The following is an 18,088-nucleotide window of genomic DNA, read 5'->3' as shown; positions in this document are numbered from 1 at the left end:
GCGTCGCGGGCCGGAGGATGCGGAGGGGCGCAGCCGCCGCCGCCGCATCGTCGCGCCGTCCCCGGGGGGCGGCTGCCGCCTGGCCCGGGCGGCCGCTGGCGGGCCCGCGCGGCTGAGGCGGGCTGGGCGGGCGGAGGCGGGCCCGCCGAGGATGAGTGCGGGCTGCGGGCCGGACCCACCTCGGAAGAGAGCCCGGCCGAGCACCGCCAGCCCCGGCGGCGGCTCCCAGGGAGAGCGGCCGCTGCCGCCGCTTGGTCCCCGACAGGAGGGGCCCGGGGGCAGCGGCTCCGGTGACGGCGGCCCCGCCACCGCCGTGGGGAACAAAGGTTTGTACCGGCCGGGGCTGCGCCCTGCCCGGGGCAGGGCGAGCGCGGAGGGGGCCTTGCCGGGGGTCTGTCTATCCCCATCCTTCGGTGGTTTGGGCAGTTTCGTCGGGACGGGCCGGCTCTGCCTGCAAAGCCCGCGCAGCGCTGTACTTGCCGCAGCCGGGCCGGAGCACTACTCGGCGGCCCCCGCCGCCCCGTCCCGACCCCGCTGGGGGCTTGGCGGGGGGAGGCGGCCGGGCCGGGAGCTCCGCCGGTTTGCGGAGTCCCTCTCTGTCACTTTTTGGATCTGTTGGTGTGATAGGCCGAAGGGAGGGCAGCGTTAAACGGCGAGAGGCGGCTTGTGCCGGCGCACGTAGCCTCCCCGGAGCTGGCCTGTGATGTCCGGCTTAAATTGTCTCTAACTCGGCTTCCCGGAGCCAGCGTGTCCCCGTGTACCGGAGGTGTGGGGCCGTGCGCCTTGCTCCCTTTTGGAGACGGCTTTGGGTACAGGATCGTTACCCTGGCTTTGTGCCTGATTCTTTACAAACTTTCGGTACCAGTGCAACCATCCAAGTGAGGTGTGAGCTGCTAAATAAAGGTAGTGCATTTCCTGCGTGCGAGGACAAATACTTGCTGTGAGAGAAGTGACGTTCAGCGGGGCTGTCTTGCCAGGCTGTCGCGGCAGGGAGAGCTAAGGGTAAGGACAGAAACCCGCATGAACGTGTGGCCGCAGGCCTAGGGCGCTGCGGGTCCTGTGGAGTGCTCCTCCTGCTCTGTAACAAAGCTGCATGGAAAAAGCTCCCCAGTGGCTTCCTTAGGTTATTATTCGGAGCTAATGGTGTCAAATATAATTTTAATGCACAATAAAGTACCTACTTCTGGAATGGAAAGGAATGTAAGGAAGGAAAAAAAAAACCCCAGATATGCTATCGCTGTTAAATGACGACAACAAATCTCAGTAATCAGTAACTAAGAGGCAATTTTGAGTAGATAATAGCTTGAAGTTATATGTGTGGACTCCTATGGAGTGATAAATAAGAATCTTCTAAAAATTCAGTTGTTTTCCTCAGTGGTAGATTCTGAGGAATGGTTTATTTTATGGGAATGATTTGGGGAATATTGAACAAAAATTTAGAGACCCCTTAAAAAAAAATTACACCCAAGTTTGTTCTTTATTGTTTACACTGAGTGTTGTCTTTTTGTTCTCTCCTACAGTGTGTCTCCTTATCTGTAGCAAAAAGAGATGATGTTAGTATTAAGGAAAAATGATGTGTGTTATGTGGTTATACAGCTTAAATGGCTAGTCAGTCGTTAAAGTTCAGACAAAAGCCATTTCATTCTGTTCTGATGCAGCTGCTGCTAGTATTTCTGTTTACTGTGCTAATGAATAAGTATTCCTTCCTCAGTGCAAGTTTGTACCTCAAGAAGTACTCAGCTGCCTTTGAAGAGGTTTATTTGTCCCATGTTTTAACATGTCTCTTCAGGTTTTTTTTTCTGGCTGCTTCTTTCCCCTTCCCTGTAAGCAATTTGAGTTAACACTTCAAATTTAACAAGGTGAAATTTGGTAAACAGAATGACTAATATACTTCAGTTTTAGTGAATATTTAGAAATAAAAATCTTTAATTAATAAAATCCATCAAACTGTTGTTTTTGTCTGAGTGGGGTGAAGCTGAGCATGTGTTGAAAAATTCAGTGGCTGAGTGTGACACAGGTGTTCTTGTGCTTGTAATCTACACACAGCTTGGCTGTATGGTCCCTGGTGACCTAGTCACACAGTGGCAATTTTGCACTACTGTTTGTGCTGTTTCAGAAGAACTTTAAATATTTTCTGGAGATTTACTTTTTTTTCATTCTAGAAATTCTGTACTTTGGATGAGGATATTTGATAACCAGCTGTGGAGAAGTGTTCAAGGCCTTGAATGTTAGGGAAAGCATTTATGAAACGATGTCTCTTAAGTTACTTATGGTACACAACTCCATTTGCAGTGAAATGCTTAGTCTTTCAGTAGTGACTATTAATCAGAAGAGACAGATGTGTTGTACTGGTTTTTAAGTTCTGCAAAAATACTGTTGCAATAGGGGAACTACAAATTTTACCTACCTAGTTGAAAGCAATGAGTAAACCACCTTGCACAGTCAGCAGTGGCAGGTAAATAACTTCTTTTGGCAAATGGAAAGAAAGGGAACTGAAGCCAGTGCCATATTATTGGAATTACATTTAAACAACAACAACAAAAGGAAGCCAAAAAACCCTTCTTATACTAATGAAGATTACTTTCCAGTTGTGAAATAACTGCTCTGAGTTTATTCTCCCTATTCCCTTCCTCAAGTCTCTACATAATTAGTTTGTGAGGAGCTGTTGTATTGAAAGCTTGTCTGAACTGCAGTATCACAGAGATAAGACTGATCACATGCAGTGAGGCTGTGTCATTGGTAGAAAATCTGAAAAAAAAATGTCCTTCACATTTTACTGTTTAGGGGAGTAAGCACTGATGTGCTTTACAAATTGTTTATGAGCGGAGGGGAATAAAATTCCTCAGCATTTGTCACTTCTAAGGTGTACAATATTAATATTAAGTCTCATGTTTCATGGTATGCTACATACAAATAAGGTTCTCAGCTGGGTCTTCTAAGGTGCCTAGTTGTTCATTTTGTTTGTTTGTGTTTTTAAAGTTATATCATATTGCCTCTTCATTCCAAAATTCAGCAGAAGTCTTTCAGGACTCACTGTGGTGATAATTAAAAGTGATAATGAGAACTGAAAAGTTAAAGTTGCCCCTTTTTTTTTGTTTTTAATGTAGAGGTTCACGTGTATTTCTAACCGTATTTCAAAAACATTGGATTTAAAAAAACCACCACACACCAAGCCTGATATTTATAAGGATTATTACAGAAGCTACAGCTGCTGACTGATACAAATTAAATATTGCGTCACATGTAGTTTTAATAGTGGTAGTGTCTGGGTGCTCCCTACAGCAGAGGTTATTATCTTATTCATATGCAATCATGTTGCAGTTTTATCATGTTTCATGTAATAATGTACTGAACTGTGGTTTTTTTTCAGTTTGTAAACAGCGGACGATTACCACTTGGTTGGAGAAAAAAGGACCCAAGACAGCTGAGTCCAAAAGGTAAAATGTACAGCGTACCTATTCAAAAGTTGCGTTCTTTGAGTGGGCCTGTGGGGAACTCAAAGTGCAGGTTGGCAGTACAGCTAGCTACTGGAAGAAAAAGCAACACCGTTTCTGCTGCTTTCCTTGCCTTGGCACGTCCTCCTGAGTATAACTAACTGACAGACTTTCACTACAAAAAGCTAACTAATCCCCCTCCCCTCTAACCCCTAAACCCAAACTTTTTGCGAACTTGGCTTTCTGAAGCACCTCACTGTTTAGGTGAATAAATACTTTTGCTCCTGCTGAGACAAAGATGGAAACCTGCAGGAAGGGAAGGCAAAGTGGGGCTGCTGCTTCCAGTGGCAGCCAACCACTGGATTGAGTTAGCTGTAACATCAGACTATGTCCTTAGCCAACAGCACTGCTTTTTTTTTTTTTTTTTTTAACATGGGGCAATAGCCGTTACAGATTTTGGCTGATGATCCTGCATTTGACTCACAATTCTGTTGTTAATTTGCAGAAAAAAATCTGTTTTGGTTTGTCTCATTGGACTGTGATTGTAGTATAAGCATATGCAACTTGATTTAATTTGGACCAGGATTTACAGGTGCTCAAATGTGCCTTCACGTTATTCTGTGAAAGATGTTTATAAGAGTTTTGCTGCTGAATGGTGCCAGGTAAAGTTTGATATTTTCTGCTAATGTACGTCAGGAGCAATGTTTGCAAGGCAGCACTAAAACTAAACTCCTAAGAGTTTAAGTGTCTGGTGCAGAGGAGTATCAGATATTACTTTTCCATAATTGCAATTGTAAATGTGGTGATTTATTTTTCATTGATGTTTATGAACAACTAGAAACTGAAATCCACAGCAGTGCTAAAATATTCAAGAAAAGCTAGGAAAACTTGTGAAAATGGTTAATATAGAAGTACACATGGCTCAGTCATGGGCTCATTGCTGGCAGTAATGCAAAGATATTAGGAGGATGCTTAAGGAGGGAATGATTCTTTTTTCTTTTTTTTTTTTTTTAACAATTCACTTTAGAGTATTGCTTTTACATGCCCTCCTGCAGCCTTGCTGACAGATTACATCCAAGTCCGTTTTAAGCAGAAGGTTAGTTGTGTAAACACTTTGTGTGCCTTTCTATTGCAATTAACATAATTTTAATTCAATTGAACACTGTGTTAGATTTGATTTCTCATCTCAAATTGACAACAGATATTGTCAATACCTTTAAAGAGTAATTTACTGAGATGCAGCAATTACGTAACTTCATTTTTGTTCATTAGAATTTTCAGTGCAGGAACTGAAATGCATAGATGGGGAATTAAGTTATCATAACATGAAACCCTCTAAAATCCTTTTGCTTTCAAATAATCTTCCTATGGGTGAAATTCCAAGCTGTCATCCGTTGTTCCAAGCCCATTTTTTTTCTCTTTTTGTTCTATAGTGGTGAAAATGTGAATGCTATCTCTTTGTTGAGAGTGCTCTTTTAGAAGAGTATCTGGTATCATTCGTGGGGACATTAATACCTTCAGGAATCTATTAAGATGTCCAGTTGCTGAATTTAGGATTTTATGATAATTGTATATTTTCCTATTTAGTGTAGGTGGGAAACTGGGCGATGACCAGACATGCAGAGGTTAGTGAGCTTAGTTGGTGTTGGCTATATACAATGTTGTAACAATGCATTCAGGAGAAGGTATTGTTCCGAGTGGTATATTCACCAAGACTAGTCAGGCTTTTTAAATATTCATATGGCTTCTAAGTGTTTTTCTTGTCAATGCACTGACACAAAAATTAGTATATAAGTGGAAATGACTTTCCGATGTTTCTTGAAAAGTTTCATCTACTCATACAAGACTTGCTTCATTTCCCTGTGTAACTATTAGGTTCCATTCTTCATCTGAGACACCACAGGGCAAATTTGGTTATTTTTCTCTTTAAACTAATAATAGATTTAGTGTGTCTTTTAATTTTTATTATCAGTTCTAAATATATTTTACTGTTATGCTTTTGTATTGTGATTTTTTTGAAGAGTCATGGACTGCTTATAAAAGTAGGGAAGTAGTGGGATGTTTTTCATGACTGTAGACTACTGTGTCTTGCTTGTCTAAAAGATGAACGCGTAGCTCTGAGGGAATGACTACAAAGCTGTTGATTTCCTTGCTCTCTGTATTTAACTGGTTAAAATGAAAGTTAAGGAGAACTTTATACTGACTTCTAACTTTTTTCATCTGAAGAAAATAGCTAAATAGTAGCTTAATACTGTTTAGATTTGAAAATAAGGGTAATGAATCACTGGAAGACATTTCTAAGGTAAGCAACTGATTTTTCATCCTTTGGAGCCTTTAAATGGAAATAGTTTGTTACTGAGCTACATTATGCAGTGCAGTGAAACTTGTTGATTCTGGTAGTGCTGTCCTACAGAGTATAATGGGTAAGACTCTGTATTTTCATAATTATTCCTTTTAAAAAAACAAACACGCACACACATGTATGTATATATATATATATACACACAGAAATTTTTATTCAGAGACATTAATTCCCTTACTTCTTTTCCACAGCTTACACAGCAAAATTAATAACAATACTGAAGCAAATTCCAAGATGACTTCCATTAAAAAAGAGAACTTTTGTGAGCATGATGTGAAAAAGCTAGAGAATATTTGTCAGCAAAATTATTCAAAAATATCTGTAGAAGTTGGTGCAAAGCATATAAATTCTCCTCAGACAGGCAGTATGTGTACCTGGGAGGCTGAGGACAAAGATCCAGAGCCTGTGAAGGGGATGCAGTCTGGAGACCTCTTTAAAAATGCAAACATTGATCAGATGCACAAAACTGGCAAGCAGGCTCAGAGAGGCTGTGAAGAAAGCAGTGACAATTGGACTCAGAGGAAATTATCATCAGGCCAGTCTTTGAAAATGGGAAATACAAAACTTTCTCCAAAAGACACCGAGACAGATGGACAAGTGGCTTCATACAATTCACAGAAGCTGAAGAGTTGCAATTCTGTCTGTTTAACGGGTGAACAAGAAGAAGGGGGTGTAGTTCCAGAAAGTCCCCTTTCAGATGCTGGTTGTGATGCTTGTGTATCTGATCTTGCAGGTCCTGGGAAACTGAGCAAATGCCAAAGCAGTTCAGGGGATTCACCTGCTTTTGAGAAAGAAAGTGAGCCAGAGTCACCAATGGATGTAGATAATTCTAAAAATAGTTGTCATGGGTCAGAGGCTGATGAAGAAACAAGTCCATTTCTTGATGAACGAGAGGAGATTAATATGTCAAAATCCATAAACAAATCTTTTAGAATTCAATATGGGGATGTTGAACTGGAGTCAAGAAAGTCACGTTTTTCTGCCAAGGGCTGTGAAAGCTTTGAGGAAATAGATAATTTTGTGAAAGAGGATGGTCTGCATACAAAGTCACCTGGGATCTCTCCAGCTCCATCATCAGAATGCAAAGCTGCAAAACAGGGTATGAAGAGAGACTCCAAAATCACCTCTCACTTCATGAGGATACCTAAGACTGAGGAGAAAAGGTAGCATTCTGTCTGTCTCTTCATCTGTTTTTTATGCTTGAAAATTTCCTCTTTGGTGATAGCACTTTGGAGGCTGGATTGTGTAGAGAGTTTTGCAAAATGTGTGTTAAGACACAAGGACAACTTTGATGTAAGCTTGAAGTAAATTATTTTTAATGGACCTACTTGAATTTTTTAAAGGATATGTTTGTCCAGTGCAATTTTTTAAAATCATTGTAGATCTGTTAAAATTGACAATTAAAGACACTGTTGGAAGTTGATTTTCTTATCAAAGACGTGTTTTAAGATCATGGGATTTTTAATGCTTTAAAATAAATGGTGGTACAGGAGTGCTTTATGGAGCATAGCTCTAGTATTTGTTATTTCATTCAGAATACTTGAGGAAACTGATGTTTTCTTGGGTTTTTTTTTTTTGTTTCATCTGTTAAAAATACTGAATCTATTTTGTTGAAGCATCAGTGCTATTGATGTTTTGAAATAGACATGAAATATTTCACTTTTGAAAGCAGTTGTAGATATGTGTGTGAGTGTTTTCCAGGGGTTTGGTGTTTTGTTTTTGTTTTTTCTTTATTAATAATTTGGGGGAGAGAAGGACTGCTGATTACGCACAGTAGCAATGGAAATGGAAGCCCCGAGCATGACCAAGGACTCTGTATGCTAGATGTTGCGTAAGGATAAAAAGAGCTTAGATTTTGGTGGGAATTGAGAAAGTGGATAAATAGCAAAGGAATAAGCAGAAACAAGAGAGCTCTGTGTGTTTGGTGTAATAAGCAGTTATCTCAGTAGACTCAAGTCCCTAAAGTAGGGCAAATTTCACAATTTCACACGTCTTTGGAAGATCCTTTCTGGATGTGAGGACCAGCCCAAACTATACCTTTCCGGGAAGTGAAGAGGAGGATGGCTAAGTAGCAGCAGGAGCTTGCATTTGAGAAATCTTGAGATGAGTAGGCTGAGAGTGGTTTTGAAAACAAAAAAAAGATAATTCTTAGGAAAAATGAATGGATGAGGAATTTTCTTAAATGTATCGAGAAGGGGGTCATAAAGTTTAAAGTTATGGATTTAGGGAGTACTCTTTTTCACTAATTTAAATGAATTGGTGTTGTAGCAAAGCAGCAGAGGTTGAGGCTTCCATTTGTCAGTGCTAGAGCATCACGTGTAATAATAAATCCATGTTTGAGAAAGGAAACTAATGCAAAAGTTACGTTATGTCGGTAGCTGGGAATCCTAGCAGTACTTTACAGAATAATTAGTAAGGTAGGGTATAGGGCTGTAGAGAGTGTATTTTATTTTCCTTTGGAGGCCTAAACAAGATGATGTGAAGGTTATAAACCTCAGTGCCAAGCAAAATAGTGGTGTTGTCTATAGAGGGCAATTAAAAATTCATAAAGATTTCCTCCTGGCTTTCATTGGACCAGATCTACAGCAAATAATAGAGTGGCTCAGAGCTTAACTTGTGGAGAAAGCAGCAGTAGTCTATCAAACAGGCTTCAGTTATCGGTAATGCTGTGCCGGAATTGTCCTTTGGCTCTCAGATGAGCACAGTGGGGCTCTACCCAGTGTCATGCAGATGTGGCTACACTATTTACATGTGATCAGCCAGGCTGAAGGCATTGTCTGCACCTGAAGATACTGGCATATGCATAGATGCAGTGAACAGCTTGGACAACATCTTTATCCAAGGGTGAAGTAACTTGCTAAGGGGAATTCAGAGGTCTAAACAGTACCTCAAAGTGTAGGCTTTTAACTTTTTTTTGTGTTTTACTCTGAGAACTTTCTCTTGTGTGAGAAACGTCTGGTATGTTACATCAAACATACATCAGGTTCAGATTTTTCTCCCCCAAAATGTCTTGGATCCATACAAATACCTTTGATCATTAAAGAGGATTAGTTCATCTGCTCTTGTATATATTTGAATTTTGCAAGTAGTTTTTTGATTACTTTTAAATTTCTACTTCCAATGCAAGTATTGTATGCTTGGCATGAAAAATACAGACCTAGTGGGAAAGGGTGATTAAGAAATTTATCTTTCTTTTTTTTCTTTTTTTTTTTAATTTGAAGAAGGAATATGTGCATCTGTGTATGCACGTGTGTTTGTTTTCTAACAGTTGAGAAGGGACTGACTGTAGAGGGTATCCTGACAAATGCAGGCCAGTGAGTCTTTCCTGTCCCTGGATAAGCAGAACCTTGCTTTGCTAACATATTGCAGTTCTGTGAAGGCATTTGTAAGCTTGTAGAAAGTAGTGTTTTGGTAGGCATCATGTACCTGAGTGTGTTGGAGAGGAGGTTGGTGGCGATGGGGGTTTTCCCCAAATAAAGCTTTGGCATGGGGCCGCAGCAAAGGCTAGCAAATTAACTGACTCTATTATAAACATAATGCTGGAGTAAAAGTGTGTGTATTTGCCTACCAGGTTTTTCAGTGGAAATGAGATGTTTCAATGTATTTTATTTTAACAGCAGAAAAGAAAAGTGTGAACTCAAACCCCAGAGGCCAGGAAGGAAGATGGCTAAGTATATACCACCTCCTCTTCCAACTAATAAGAAATGGTTTGGGACACCGATTGAAGAGATGAGAAGGATGCCTATGTGTGGGGCTCGTCTTCCTCATCTGCGACCCTCAGCCAATCATACAGTAACCGTCAGGGTACGATAATGCAGTGTATTATGTGAAATCAATTTTCTTACTGAATTGTTCAATAATATGAAATGCCAAATGTTAGTCTTACAGTATTAGCAGGTTGTGGAAATCTCTTTGCTCTTCCTTGCAAGCAGACTGGGGCAGCTGATTTTACTGAAAATTGACTTTTCTGATGCAGAGGACTGGGATATTAAGATCCAGAAGAACTGTAATTATGGTTTTACTGCCTCTGGCTTATTAGGGACAAGTATTTTTCTTTTGCATAGATGTGTGTATGTACTTCTTTGTCTGAGTTTTAAACTATGGGAATTTAAATATATCTGCAAGTAAAATTTGTACTTAAACATTTTTATGTTATATTTTCATTTTAACATGATTCTGGTTTGGGTTCAAGATGTACAAAAGGCTGAAGATACGAAAAAGACAAAGAATGAAGAGGAGTTTCTGGCAATTTTACCACTACGTTTTAGATCAAATTTGATATATTTACCTTTAATCCTTTGGAGTAGTGTGCAGTCCAATTATTGTTGAAATAAAACATGTGACCAGAAACCTGTAGGGTCATGGATAAATTGCAAACAAAAGAAAAGCACATTAAGTTTGAATGCAAGTTCTGAGATAATCAGTGGTGCCAGAAGGTCGTACAAAATCTTTAAGAACGTCATGTGATTTGTTTTTATATTTCTGATATTCTGTGGAGGAAACTTGAAATACTGCTATATCTGTAATGATTTCTTACTCTCTTCAGTGTTAAGTTAGAAAATGTTATTTCTGCATGTGAATATGGTTAGATTTGAAACTACATTTTGGAAATATTTAGATGAAACTGTGTAGATACTTAAATTCATAAATAAGGAAGTATTTAGCTGATAATTTGACATAAAATAGTTGCATATATTATCTTTATTTCAGTGTGTTTCAAGAGGTCAAATGATAAGGTGGTGTTCTTTTCACCAAGTAAGACGTAAGGGTAACAGAGTAGCAGATGGATTTTTTTTTTTTTTCTGACTGAATATTTATGCCGTTAGTTTGTAGCTTTCCATTCTAAAAAGGGTGGCTGTAGATGAGAACCTTCTTAAACTGTGTTTTTGCTTACTTTTTATCTCTTACATTTAAAAACTTGAAAGTGGTCTGAGCTTTTTTCCTCCTCCTTCTGTGTTGTAGGTAGATCTTCTAAGGGAAGGGGAGGTGCCTAAACCTTTTCCAACTCACTACAAAGATTTGTGGGACAATAAACACGTTAAAATGCCCTGCTCAGAACAAAACTTATACCCTGTAGAAGATGAGGTAAGATAAAGTATTTACAGTTGTGTAATCAAATAAGTGTGTTTACGTATAGATGAGTTTTCAGTTTACTGCATTTGCTCAGTTAGCAAACTGTGTATGGAGTTGGAAAATCAAATGGATGAACGAACATACCTGATCTGAAAAGCTGGATTCTGAGTCATGATGCTTCAGGCAGAGAATATTTTTTTTTTGGTAGTAATTATTTTACCTAGCCATTAATTTGACAATGTATGTATTTCTGTATTTATATGAAGTATAAGCTTATCCTCCATAAGTAACTCTGTACAAGTTATATACTTACTTACATGTTTATATGTTATGTATTTATTTTTTGTGAAGCAATTTATGATTCCAACAGATATGAATGACTTTGTAGCCACACTCTGATTATAATATTCTGTCAGGTGTTGCTGATAGATTGAGGTGCATCTGTCTGCTGTTCCACTAAAACAGTGGTGGAGAGATTAGAGTTGGCACTGTGTTGTTTGATCTGGTATTTCTTGTCAACGCTCATGACTTAAATATACCCTCTGGGATACTTTAGGCTGTAGTGAATAAAATGGCCTGTGGTGACAACTGTACAATGATTGTTGATACTTGAATCTGGAACAGATAATTTTTATAGCCTTTAGGAAATACTCTCAGTCTTTTCGTTTATCAATTTTACAGATACAGTATAAAATGAATTTAATTAACGTTTCAGAGATAAAGTGTTGATAAGTTGAGCAAAGTGAGTTGTCTCTGCCATTGTGGTATTCTCATAAGAAATACCATTATTGCTTGCAATGAACAGTAAGACTTTCTGTTGAGGAAAAATATCACAAGATGTCTCAAATTTGGGTTGGCGCAAGCGTCAGCCACAGCAATATGCTTTTCTAATCTGTGCCCTTATTGTTCTTAATATTACATTTTTATGAAGTTGGTTCAGTTTATATTTGTGAGTTGTGGATTTTTATAAACTATGGTCGTGTTTTGTCTGCAAAATCCGCTTTCTTCACAAGGAGTGTACTGGATGTGGTTTGTCCTTGAGATGGCATGAGGAAGAGTTTTGTTAAGAGTTTATTAGTTTTGTGAATACTTCACTTGAAAAGGAACTCTTAAGGAAGTAAAATGCAGTGGACTAGAAGTTGCAGAAGTACTGTACAGTTACTCAAAATATGTGGTTTATTTTTTAAAGAACTTCACAAATAAAGCAAACCTTATTTAAAAACAAGGTGGTGAGAAAGCCAGTTATTAGTGGATATGTCTTTCTGTTTTGATTAACTGAATCTGACTTTGTTTTGGGCTTTTGCTTTAAAGAATGGAGATAGAACTGCTGGAAGTCGATGGGAACTAATCCAAACTGCCTTACTTAACAAATTTACTTGCTCGCATGATTTAAAGGTAAGCTTGTCAATTTGAAATCAAGTCTACACACATGTAAGTGCATTCAGGCTCTCCATGTGCTGTCAGTGATTCTGACTCAGTCCTATTTGTTTAATCGCTTATAAAAATAAATTAAAAAAAAACCTATGCTATTCAAGGGATTCCCTAATTAAGAGTCTTAATGAGTCCTAAGTGTTACCACTGAATTTATTAGCTATTATTAAAATTGTCTTCTGTAAGTCTACACAAAACTGTCCTGTTGTAGCAACAAGTATGTTGTAAATGTAGCATGTAAGCTTTTCTGTAACCAGATGGTAGCATGATGCGCAGGTGAGAGAGTTTGAAACGGTAACTGTTCATACCAGTATACTCCACTAAAATTGCAACAATTCAAGGTGCTGACAAAAATCTAAGTTTAGGAGACTAATGCTCTGTTGATAACTCTTATAGTTCTCATTGGCTTTTAGTGAATAGTGATTTGGAGTAGCTTAGAATTGCTATTATGTTTTTTGTCAAGAATAATGTAATTTTGATTATACTTGAAAGGAAGGGAAGGAGGAGGATGCAAAAGCTACAGATAAACTCCAAGCAAATAAGTAGTACTCCCCTAGCAACTAATGAAACTTCCCTTAATATTTGGTGTTTTTTCTTGAGAATTTTTTTGAAGGTGGAGGTTGTTGTAAAGGGTCTGTTTAATTTTATTGTGGTTCTGATTCTTTTAAGTTCATAAACTGGTAACACTTCTGCTGTATTGCTGAGGTAGATTTTTTTGGTGTGTTTTTAAAGAGAGCAAGCATGGGATTGGGAAAGTTTGTTGTGTGTTATAGGCAGGTCCAAGCATGCCTTATCTTGTTTTGTGCTAGGTGGAAAAATGTGTACGCTAAGGCTTATTTGATGCTAAACCTAAAATACAGGATTCAGTATAATGGAGTCGTATCATATTAATACAGTTTTATGGATTTTAGCCACCAGATGGTACTGTTGCTTCAAAAGGAAATTTCATAAAATTGTTTTTCTTCTGTTAGTAAGCATCTCTAAGCTTTATTTTGGTGTGCTCTTTCCCTAGGAGGCTATACTGAGATACAATGTTGCTTATTCCAAGAAATGGGATTTCACTGCTCTTACTGACTTCTGTGAGAAGGTAAATTAAGTCGATTTAAATAGGAAGAAAAGTAAAATGTAAGTGATGACTGCTTTGTCTATATGTCTCAATGCTTTTGGCTTTATTTCCCTTTTGAAGGGTAAAGGTTTTGCTATCATAATCTATGTGGACAGTTATTTGGCTGGGAACTTCAGTTGAAATTATACTTTATAAAGTCGGTTAATTTTAAATCTTAAGCAGGTAATTTGGGTGCTTTGGTAACCACTAAGGTTACTGAAGGTAAGTTGATAAATGCCTTTTTTCTATTTTATGACAACCAGAGTTGTTAATAATTTGTATTAACATTAATATTTCCAGTGAAATGGTTTCTTGTTTTTAAGTGTTGCCTTTTTTTTTTTCCTTCCATTTTTAAACAACTTTAATGTTAAATTACAATGGTGTTTGTATAGACTGTGCTGTGCTGGTCTAGCAGTAAAATTTTTCAGTATGCTGAGATGATGAATTTAAACTAGAACCTTTGAAAAATTGGAGTGGTTTTTATGACTTCACATTACCTTCCTGGAAGAGGATGGGAAAGAAGAAATGAATAGTAGGTGGCAAATGCAAGTTGGACTATTATTAATGCACATCCTGACTGACATTCAGAAACTATGCTAATTAAAGCAGTATAGGAGATTAAATGAGATGCAGCAGGAGTTGTATTTTTCTTCCACCAACTCAGAAGTCCTTTTAGAACGTATGTGCTTGCATTTTTGGGAGGAGCTTGCTAAACTGTGTTAGGGTTCAGTGGAAACTAAATTTGATTTGAGGTTGATTTTGTTGGTTATGTATGTTTAAAATAGATGTCCGCTTAATTCATGTGCTCAGAGGGACTATTCTTTCTGTTGCCTGTTTCTGTTGCGTACAGGGACTCCTGTTTTACAGAATGAGGTTTTTTTTGCGTGCAACACAGTATTGTTATTCCTGACAGAAGGTACCTGTAAAAATACCGGTGGTGGTGTATCTGCTAGCCATGAGAGTGGCTGTGTTGGCTTATCTTGCCAGTTCAGTGCTCCCTCCTCTCATCTGTGGGGTCTGTTTTTCAGGCTGTCATGGCTGGATGGTAGAGACTGGACCTTTTGCCTTCTTTGCTCCATTTGACTTTTGTACTGACTGAAATTAACTTGGCCTGGTCAACGCTTCAATCTTGTGTTATTAAAGAATACGTATGTAAATTATTAGAAGGTTTTAAAGTACAAGTGAACTATTTATTTTAAAATCTGACTCAGGAATGCAGCAGATTTGCATCATATTCCTACAAACGCAACTGAGCTTGTCCTGATGCGTTCATATGGTGCATCTGGGAGTTTGGAAACTAGGAATGATTAAATTCAGAGATCGTCAGCCAGGGAGAGTAAGTAATACCAGCTGTCTCCAGAGAAGAGAGGAACAAGAGGGAAATAAACTATTTATCAGGCATCAATCTATCACTGAGGGTGAAAAGGCAATTTCTGTCACCTGGGAATGATGATTTATTTGTGAGGTTCCCAGAAGAAGGGAGGAAAGCTGTTTCAAAACATGGATTTTAGACCAAAGTGAGGAACTTGCAGCAGTGTATTAAGTAAGGAACAATGAAGCACTATAAGACAGTGGCTCCTTGTAGACCACAGGAGCAAAATCTTACCCTGGCTTTGTTTATTGAATGTATTGAATTCAGTGAACAGAACATGTGGAGGGGACACATCTTGTAAAGAGTTGTTTAAAACTTTTCCATTATTAAGGGATGCGTGAACTGTTTGAGTTCTGTAAATTAAGAAGGCGTCTGCTTAAGTGAGCAGCTATTGAGTGAAAAGTTGAGGTCCTCTGTGGAAATTACCTAAATATACTAGCTGTCTGAAGTGTAGCTTTTGAAGTTACTGTATTTGGGAGTTAATTATTAAGAGCTTGCCATTGGCTTGTGTATTTTTGTGTTTATGTTATGCTTTTGAGGGAACTGTTTCAGGTGATGTTTGCTGAGCATAAGTTGAGAGTTGATTGAAAGTAAAGCTGGCTTGTGTAATCAGCACAAAGGGAGGGGCAGCAGCACAACAAGGGGAGAGAGAGTCACAAATATATATTAAAAGAAAAAGATTAAAACAGAGTCTATGGTCCTCAAATATGTGTTTATATTCTTGGGCACTATTGATTTCCAATACATTCTTAACCAAGAATTCTGTGGTCTAATTTAGAAGGGAGCTAGGTCCACAAATCTAATCGTGTCTGTTTTAGTGATTCATTAAGGCCACTGTATTCAGGTATTACTTCAATGGATCTGTGCCTGTTATAAAGTACTATTTGTTATTTTATCGTGTGATTCTGGACACAGATTACCTTATCTATTAATCTGTTAAATGCTTTCATATCAGTCTTTCATTATGTTTCCTATTTTAGGTGGTTTCCTTCCAAGTTACACAATCAAAATATGCATCATTTTTAAACCCTACTTGTAAGATTCAAATACATTTTCTTGTAATAACAGTAATTATCAGTTCCTTGGACTTAACTTTAATTTCCTTTTAAGATCAAAATACTTTCAGCTTTATTAACTAATGGGAAATAAATATGTTTGTGAGCCAGGATTTTTTTCCAAAACACACTCTGACATGTACGGGCTGGCCAGTTTTACAGTTTGTCCAAAGCGTTGTCAGAAGAGGGAGCCCTCACACTATTTTCAAAAGATTCTTTTGTCTGCCAGTTAATATGTGGAAGTAAAATTCCTGTCTGCATTGTGAAGTAAATTTGGAAGCTTGGGGTTTTTTTGTTTCTTTTAAAAAGTTCATAGCACCCATCAGTAATGTGCACAAAGCTCTTGGTAGCTTATTTGCTTCAGACATCTGACAATTTTGTTGTTCTCAATGGAGTTGCCACACTGTTGTATTGATTTGTTTTGCCGTCTCTTTGTTAATATTGACAAACAGGCTTAGGATTTATTCAAGTTTCTACTTAGTGGATGCAAATTATCAGTGCTAACATTTTTCCTCTTACTTGCAAAATTCTTGTCACTTGGAAGTTGTCCTTGCATCTGTTTTCCCAGAACTTAGAAGCCGGTCAGGAAAGTGTAAACAACAAGCAGAAAAGGAAACATGAGGAAACCGCTGTGGATTGAGCTGTCTTGGGACTCACAATGTGTTGTAGATGAGCCTGAGTTATGTGAATGCTGATAGGTTGGGAATTCATTACAGGCTTTTGATCAACAGTGTGCCATCGTAGTTCTTATTTTTTTCTTGTAGATTCGCCCTTCTGCTTTCAGGCAAGACCAAATTATTTTGCTTTTTCCCAAGTGCATGAAACAAAAAAGTCTAGTGAAGTCATTCAAGGCTTATGCCTTAGACTAATCTCCAATGACAGCAGCTTTATTTAAAGGGAAAAGCAGGGCTTTGTCATTTAAGACAGTCACACAGTTTGCTGCTTTACATTGGGCCTGCTTGTTCTGGACATGCTTTGTTTTTATTGTATTGCTTTAATATCTCTTAAGCTTAAGCATGATTCTTGTTAATGTTGTTTCATGAACTCTCCCTCTTATTGCTTGCATCTGTCCTACTCTTTCAGGAACAGAGGAGTGTTTAAATCTGAAAATGACATGACATTGTATAAGCAGTGCATAACTTTATTTAAAGGTGATTTTTCTTTTAAATTCAGTTTTAGTTGCGTAGTATACAATAACTTAAGTCAGCAGTATTTATGTTGTGAAGCTTCAGGAACCTTCACGATATAGAACCTCTGTCTTCATTAAAATCTGAGCTCTTGAGGCGAACCCGTGGGTGAGCAGGTGAGCAGCCTCACAACTTGTTTTTGTCCTTTACAGTAGAGCTATATCAAACTGAGTTACTTGGTCCCATCTAAAACTTGTGAGATTTAGCAGCAATACTTAAGTTAATTACAAATCTACTGAAAAAAATATGCAAGACAGACACTTAAAGTGACAAAAAGGAACTCTGCAGGCAGTGAAACAACAATGGGTGCTGTTATTGCTCACATGGTTTAATTTCAGTTGTTTTCTAAACTCCTTTGAAACCTGGAAAAGAAATATAGCATTTACATAATTTTACTGTCAGAAATCAAAGGAATAATGCTCATATGTTTTCAATTGTTACAGGTTATCTAAGTTAGAGGTTTTCCTGATATGCTTCAGTAAAAGGAAAGAATCAGATCTAGTCAGCTGAATTTTAGGTAGTCTTGCTGCTTTTTTGTATATGTAAAGCAGAAAGAGAGGCACTGATGTTATGTACACAGGAATGTTAGCATTTAGGATTCCCCAATCCTAAAGTTTTAAGTTACTTTGTGAAATAATGTCTGTATGCTATTCAGTGCTGGAAAGGATTAAATCCAGTACTAAGGCATGTCATTAAAAGACAAACTGTAATCTCTGGTGATTACTCATGTACTGGAAATTGCAAGTACTTTAGACATAAGTTTGATTATCTCTTAAGAAGCACAGACCAAAGAGTGGAGTTTAGGTAAATTTGTGTGGCATAAATGTGATTGTCTCTGAGTTTCTGTGAGTCATCCAAATAATGCATCACCATGCAACTTGCAAATGTTCACTTTGTATCCATAACTATTTGTATATTTGCCCCTGGACTCTTTGAGTTTGATCCACCTTGGTGGAAAGTTTATGTCTATGAAATGGAGAAGATACAATGAAAGGAGTAAGGAATGGTGCAAAGGTATGTAATAGTTTCCACATGAGGAACATCTAAATAAGCTAGGACTGTTTCATTT

General features: G+C 38.2%; 1 protein-coding gene across 2 annotated transcripts in view; it reads left to right on the top strand.

Annotated features, from left to right (window-relative positions):
- Positions 1-32: 32 nt before the first annotated feature.
- The window catches only part of PARG (poly(ADP-ribose) glycohydrolase), a 72,500-nt gene continuing 54,444 nt past the window's right edge, over positions 33-18,088 (top strand). The window contains exons 1-7 of one of the 2 annotated variants that reach the window (XM_086751861.1): positions 33-326; positions 3,371-3,437; positions 5,988-6,959; positions 9,417-9,600; positions 10,759-10,881; positions 12,181-12,264; positions 13,313-13,387. In XM_086751861.1, coding sequence (XP_086607987.1) covers positions 152-326; positions 3,371-3,437; positions 5,988-6,959; positions 9,417-9,600; positions 10,759-10,881; positions 12,181-12,264; positions 13,313-13,387 — 1,680 coding nt within the window. In that variant the 5' untranslated portion in view covers positions 33-151. Of the gene's footprint in view, positions 327-3,370; positions 3,438-5,987; positions 6,960-9,413; positions 9,601-10,758; positions 10,882-12,180; positions 12,265-13,312; positions 13,388-18,088 lie in introns of both variants that reach the window. The other variant, XM_086751860.1, reaches the window with a different exon arrangement.

Source organism: Chlamydotis macqueenii, chromosome 7, assembly GCF_036417535.1.
Source record: "Chlamydotis macqueenii isolate bChlMac1 chromosome 7, bChlMac1.mat, whole genome shotgun sequence".
In the NCBI taxonomy this organism is placed as follows: domain Eukaryota; kingdom Metazoa; phylum Chordata; class Aves; order Otidiformes; family Otididae; genus Chlamydotis; species Chlamydotis macqueenii.
The sequence above is the reverse complement of the archived record's forward strand: the minus strand, read 5'-3'. Positions and strand labels throughout refer to the sequence as shown.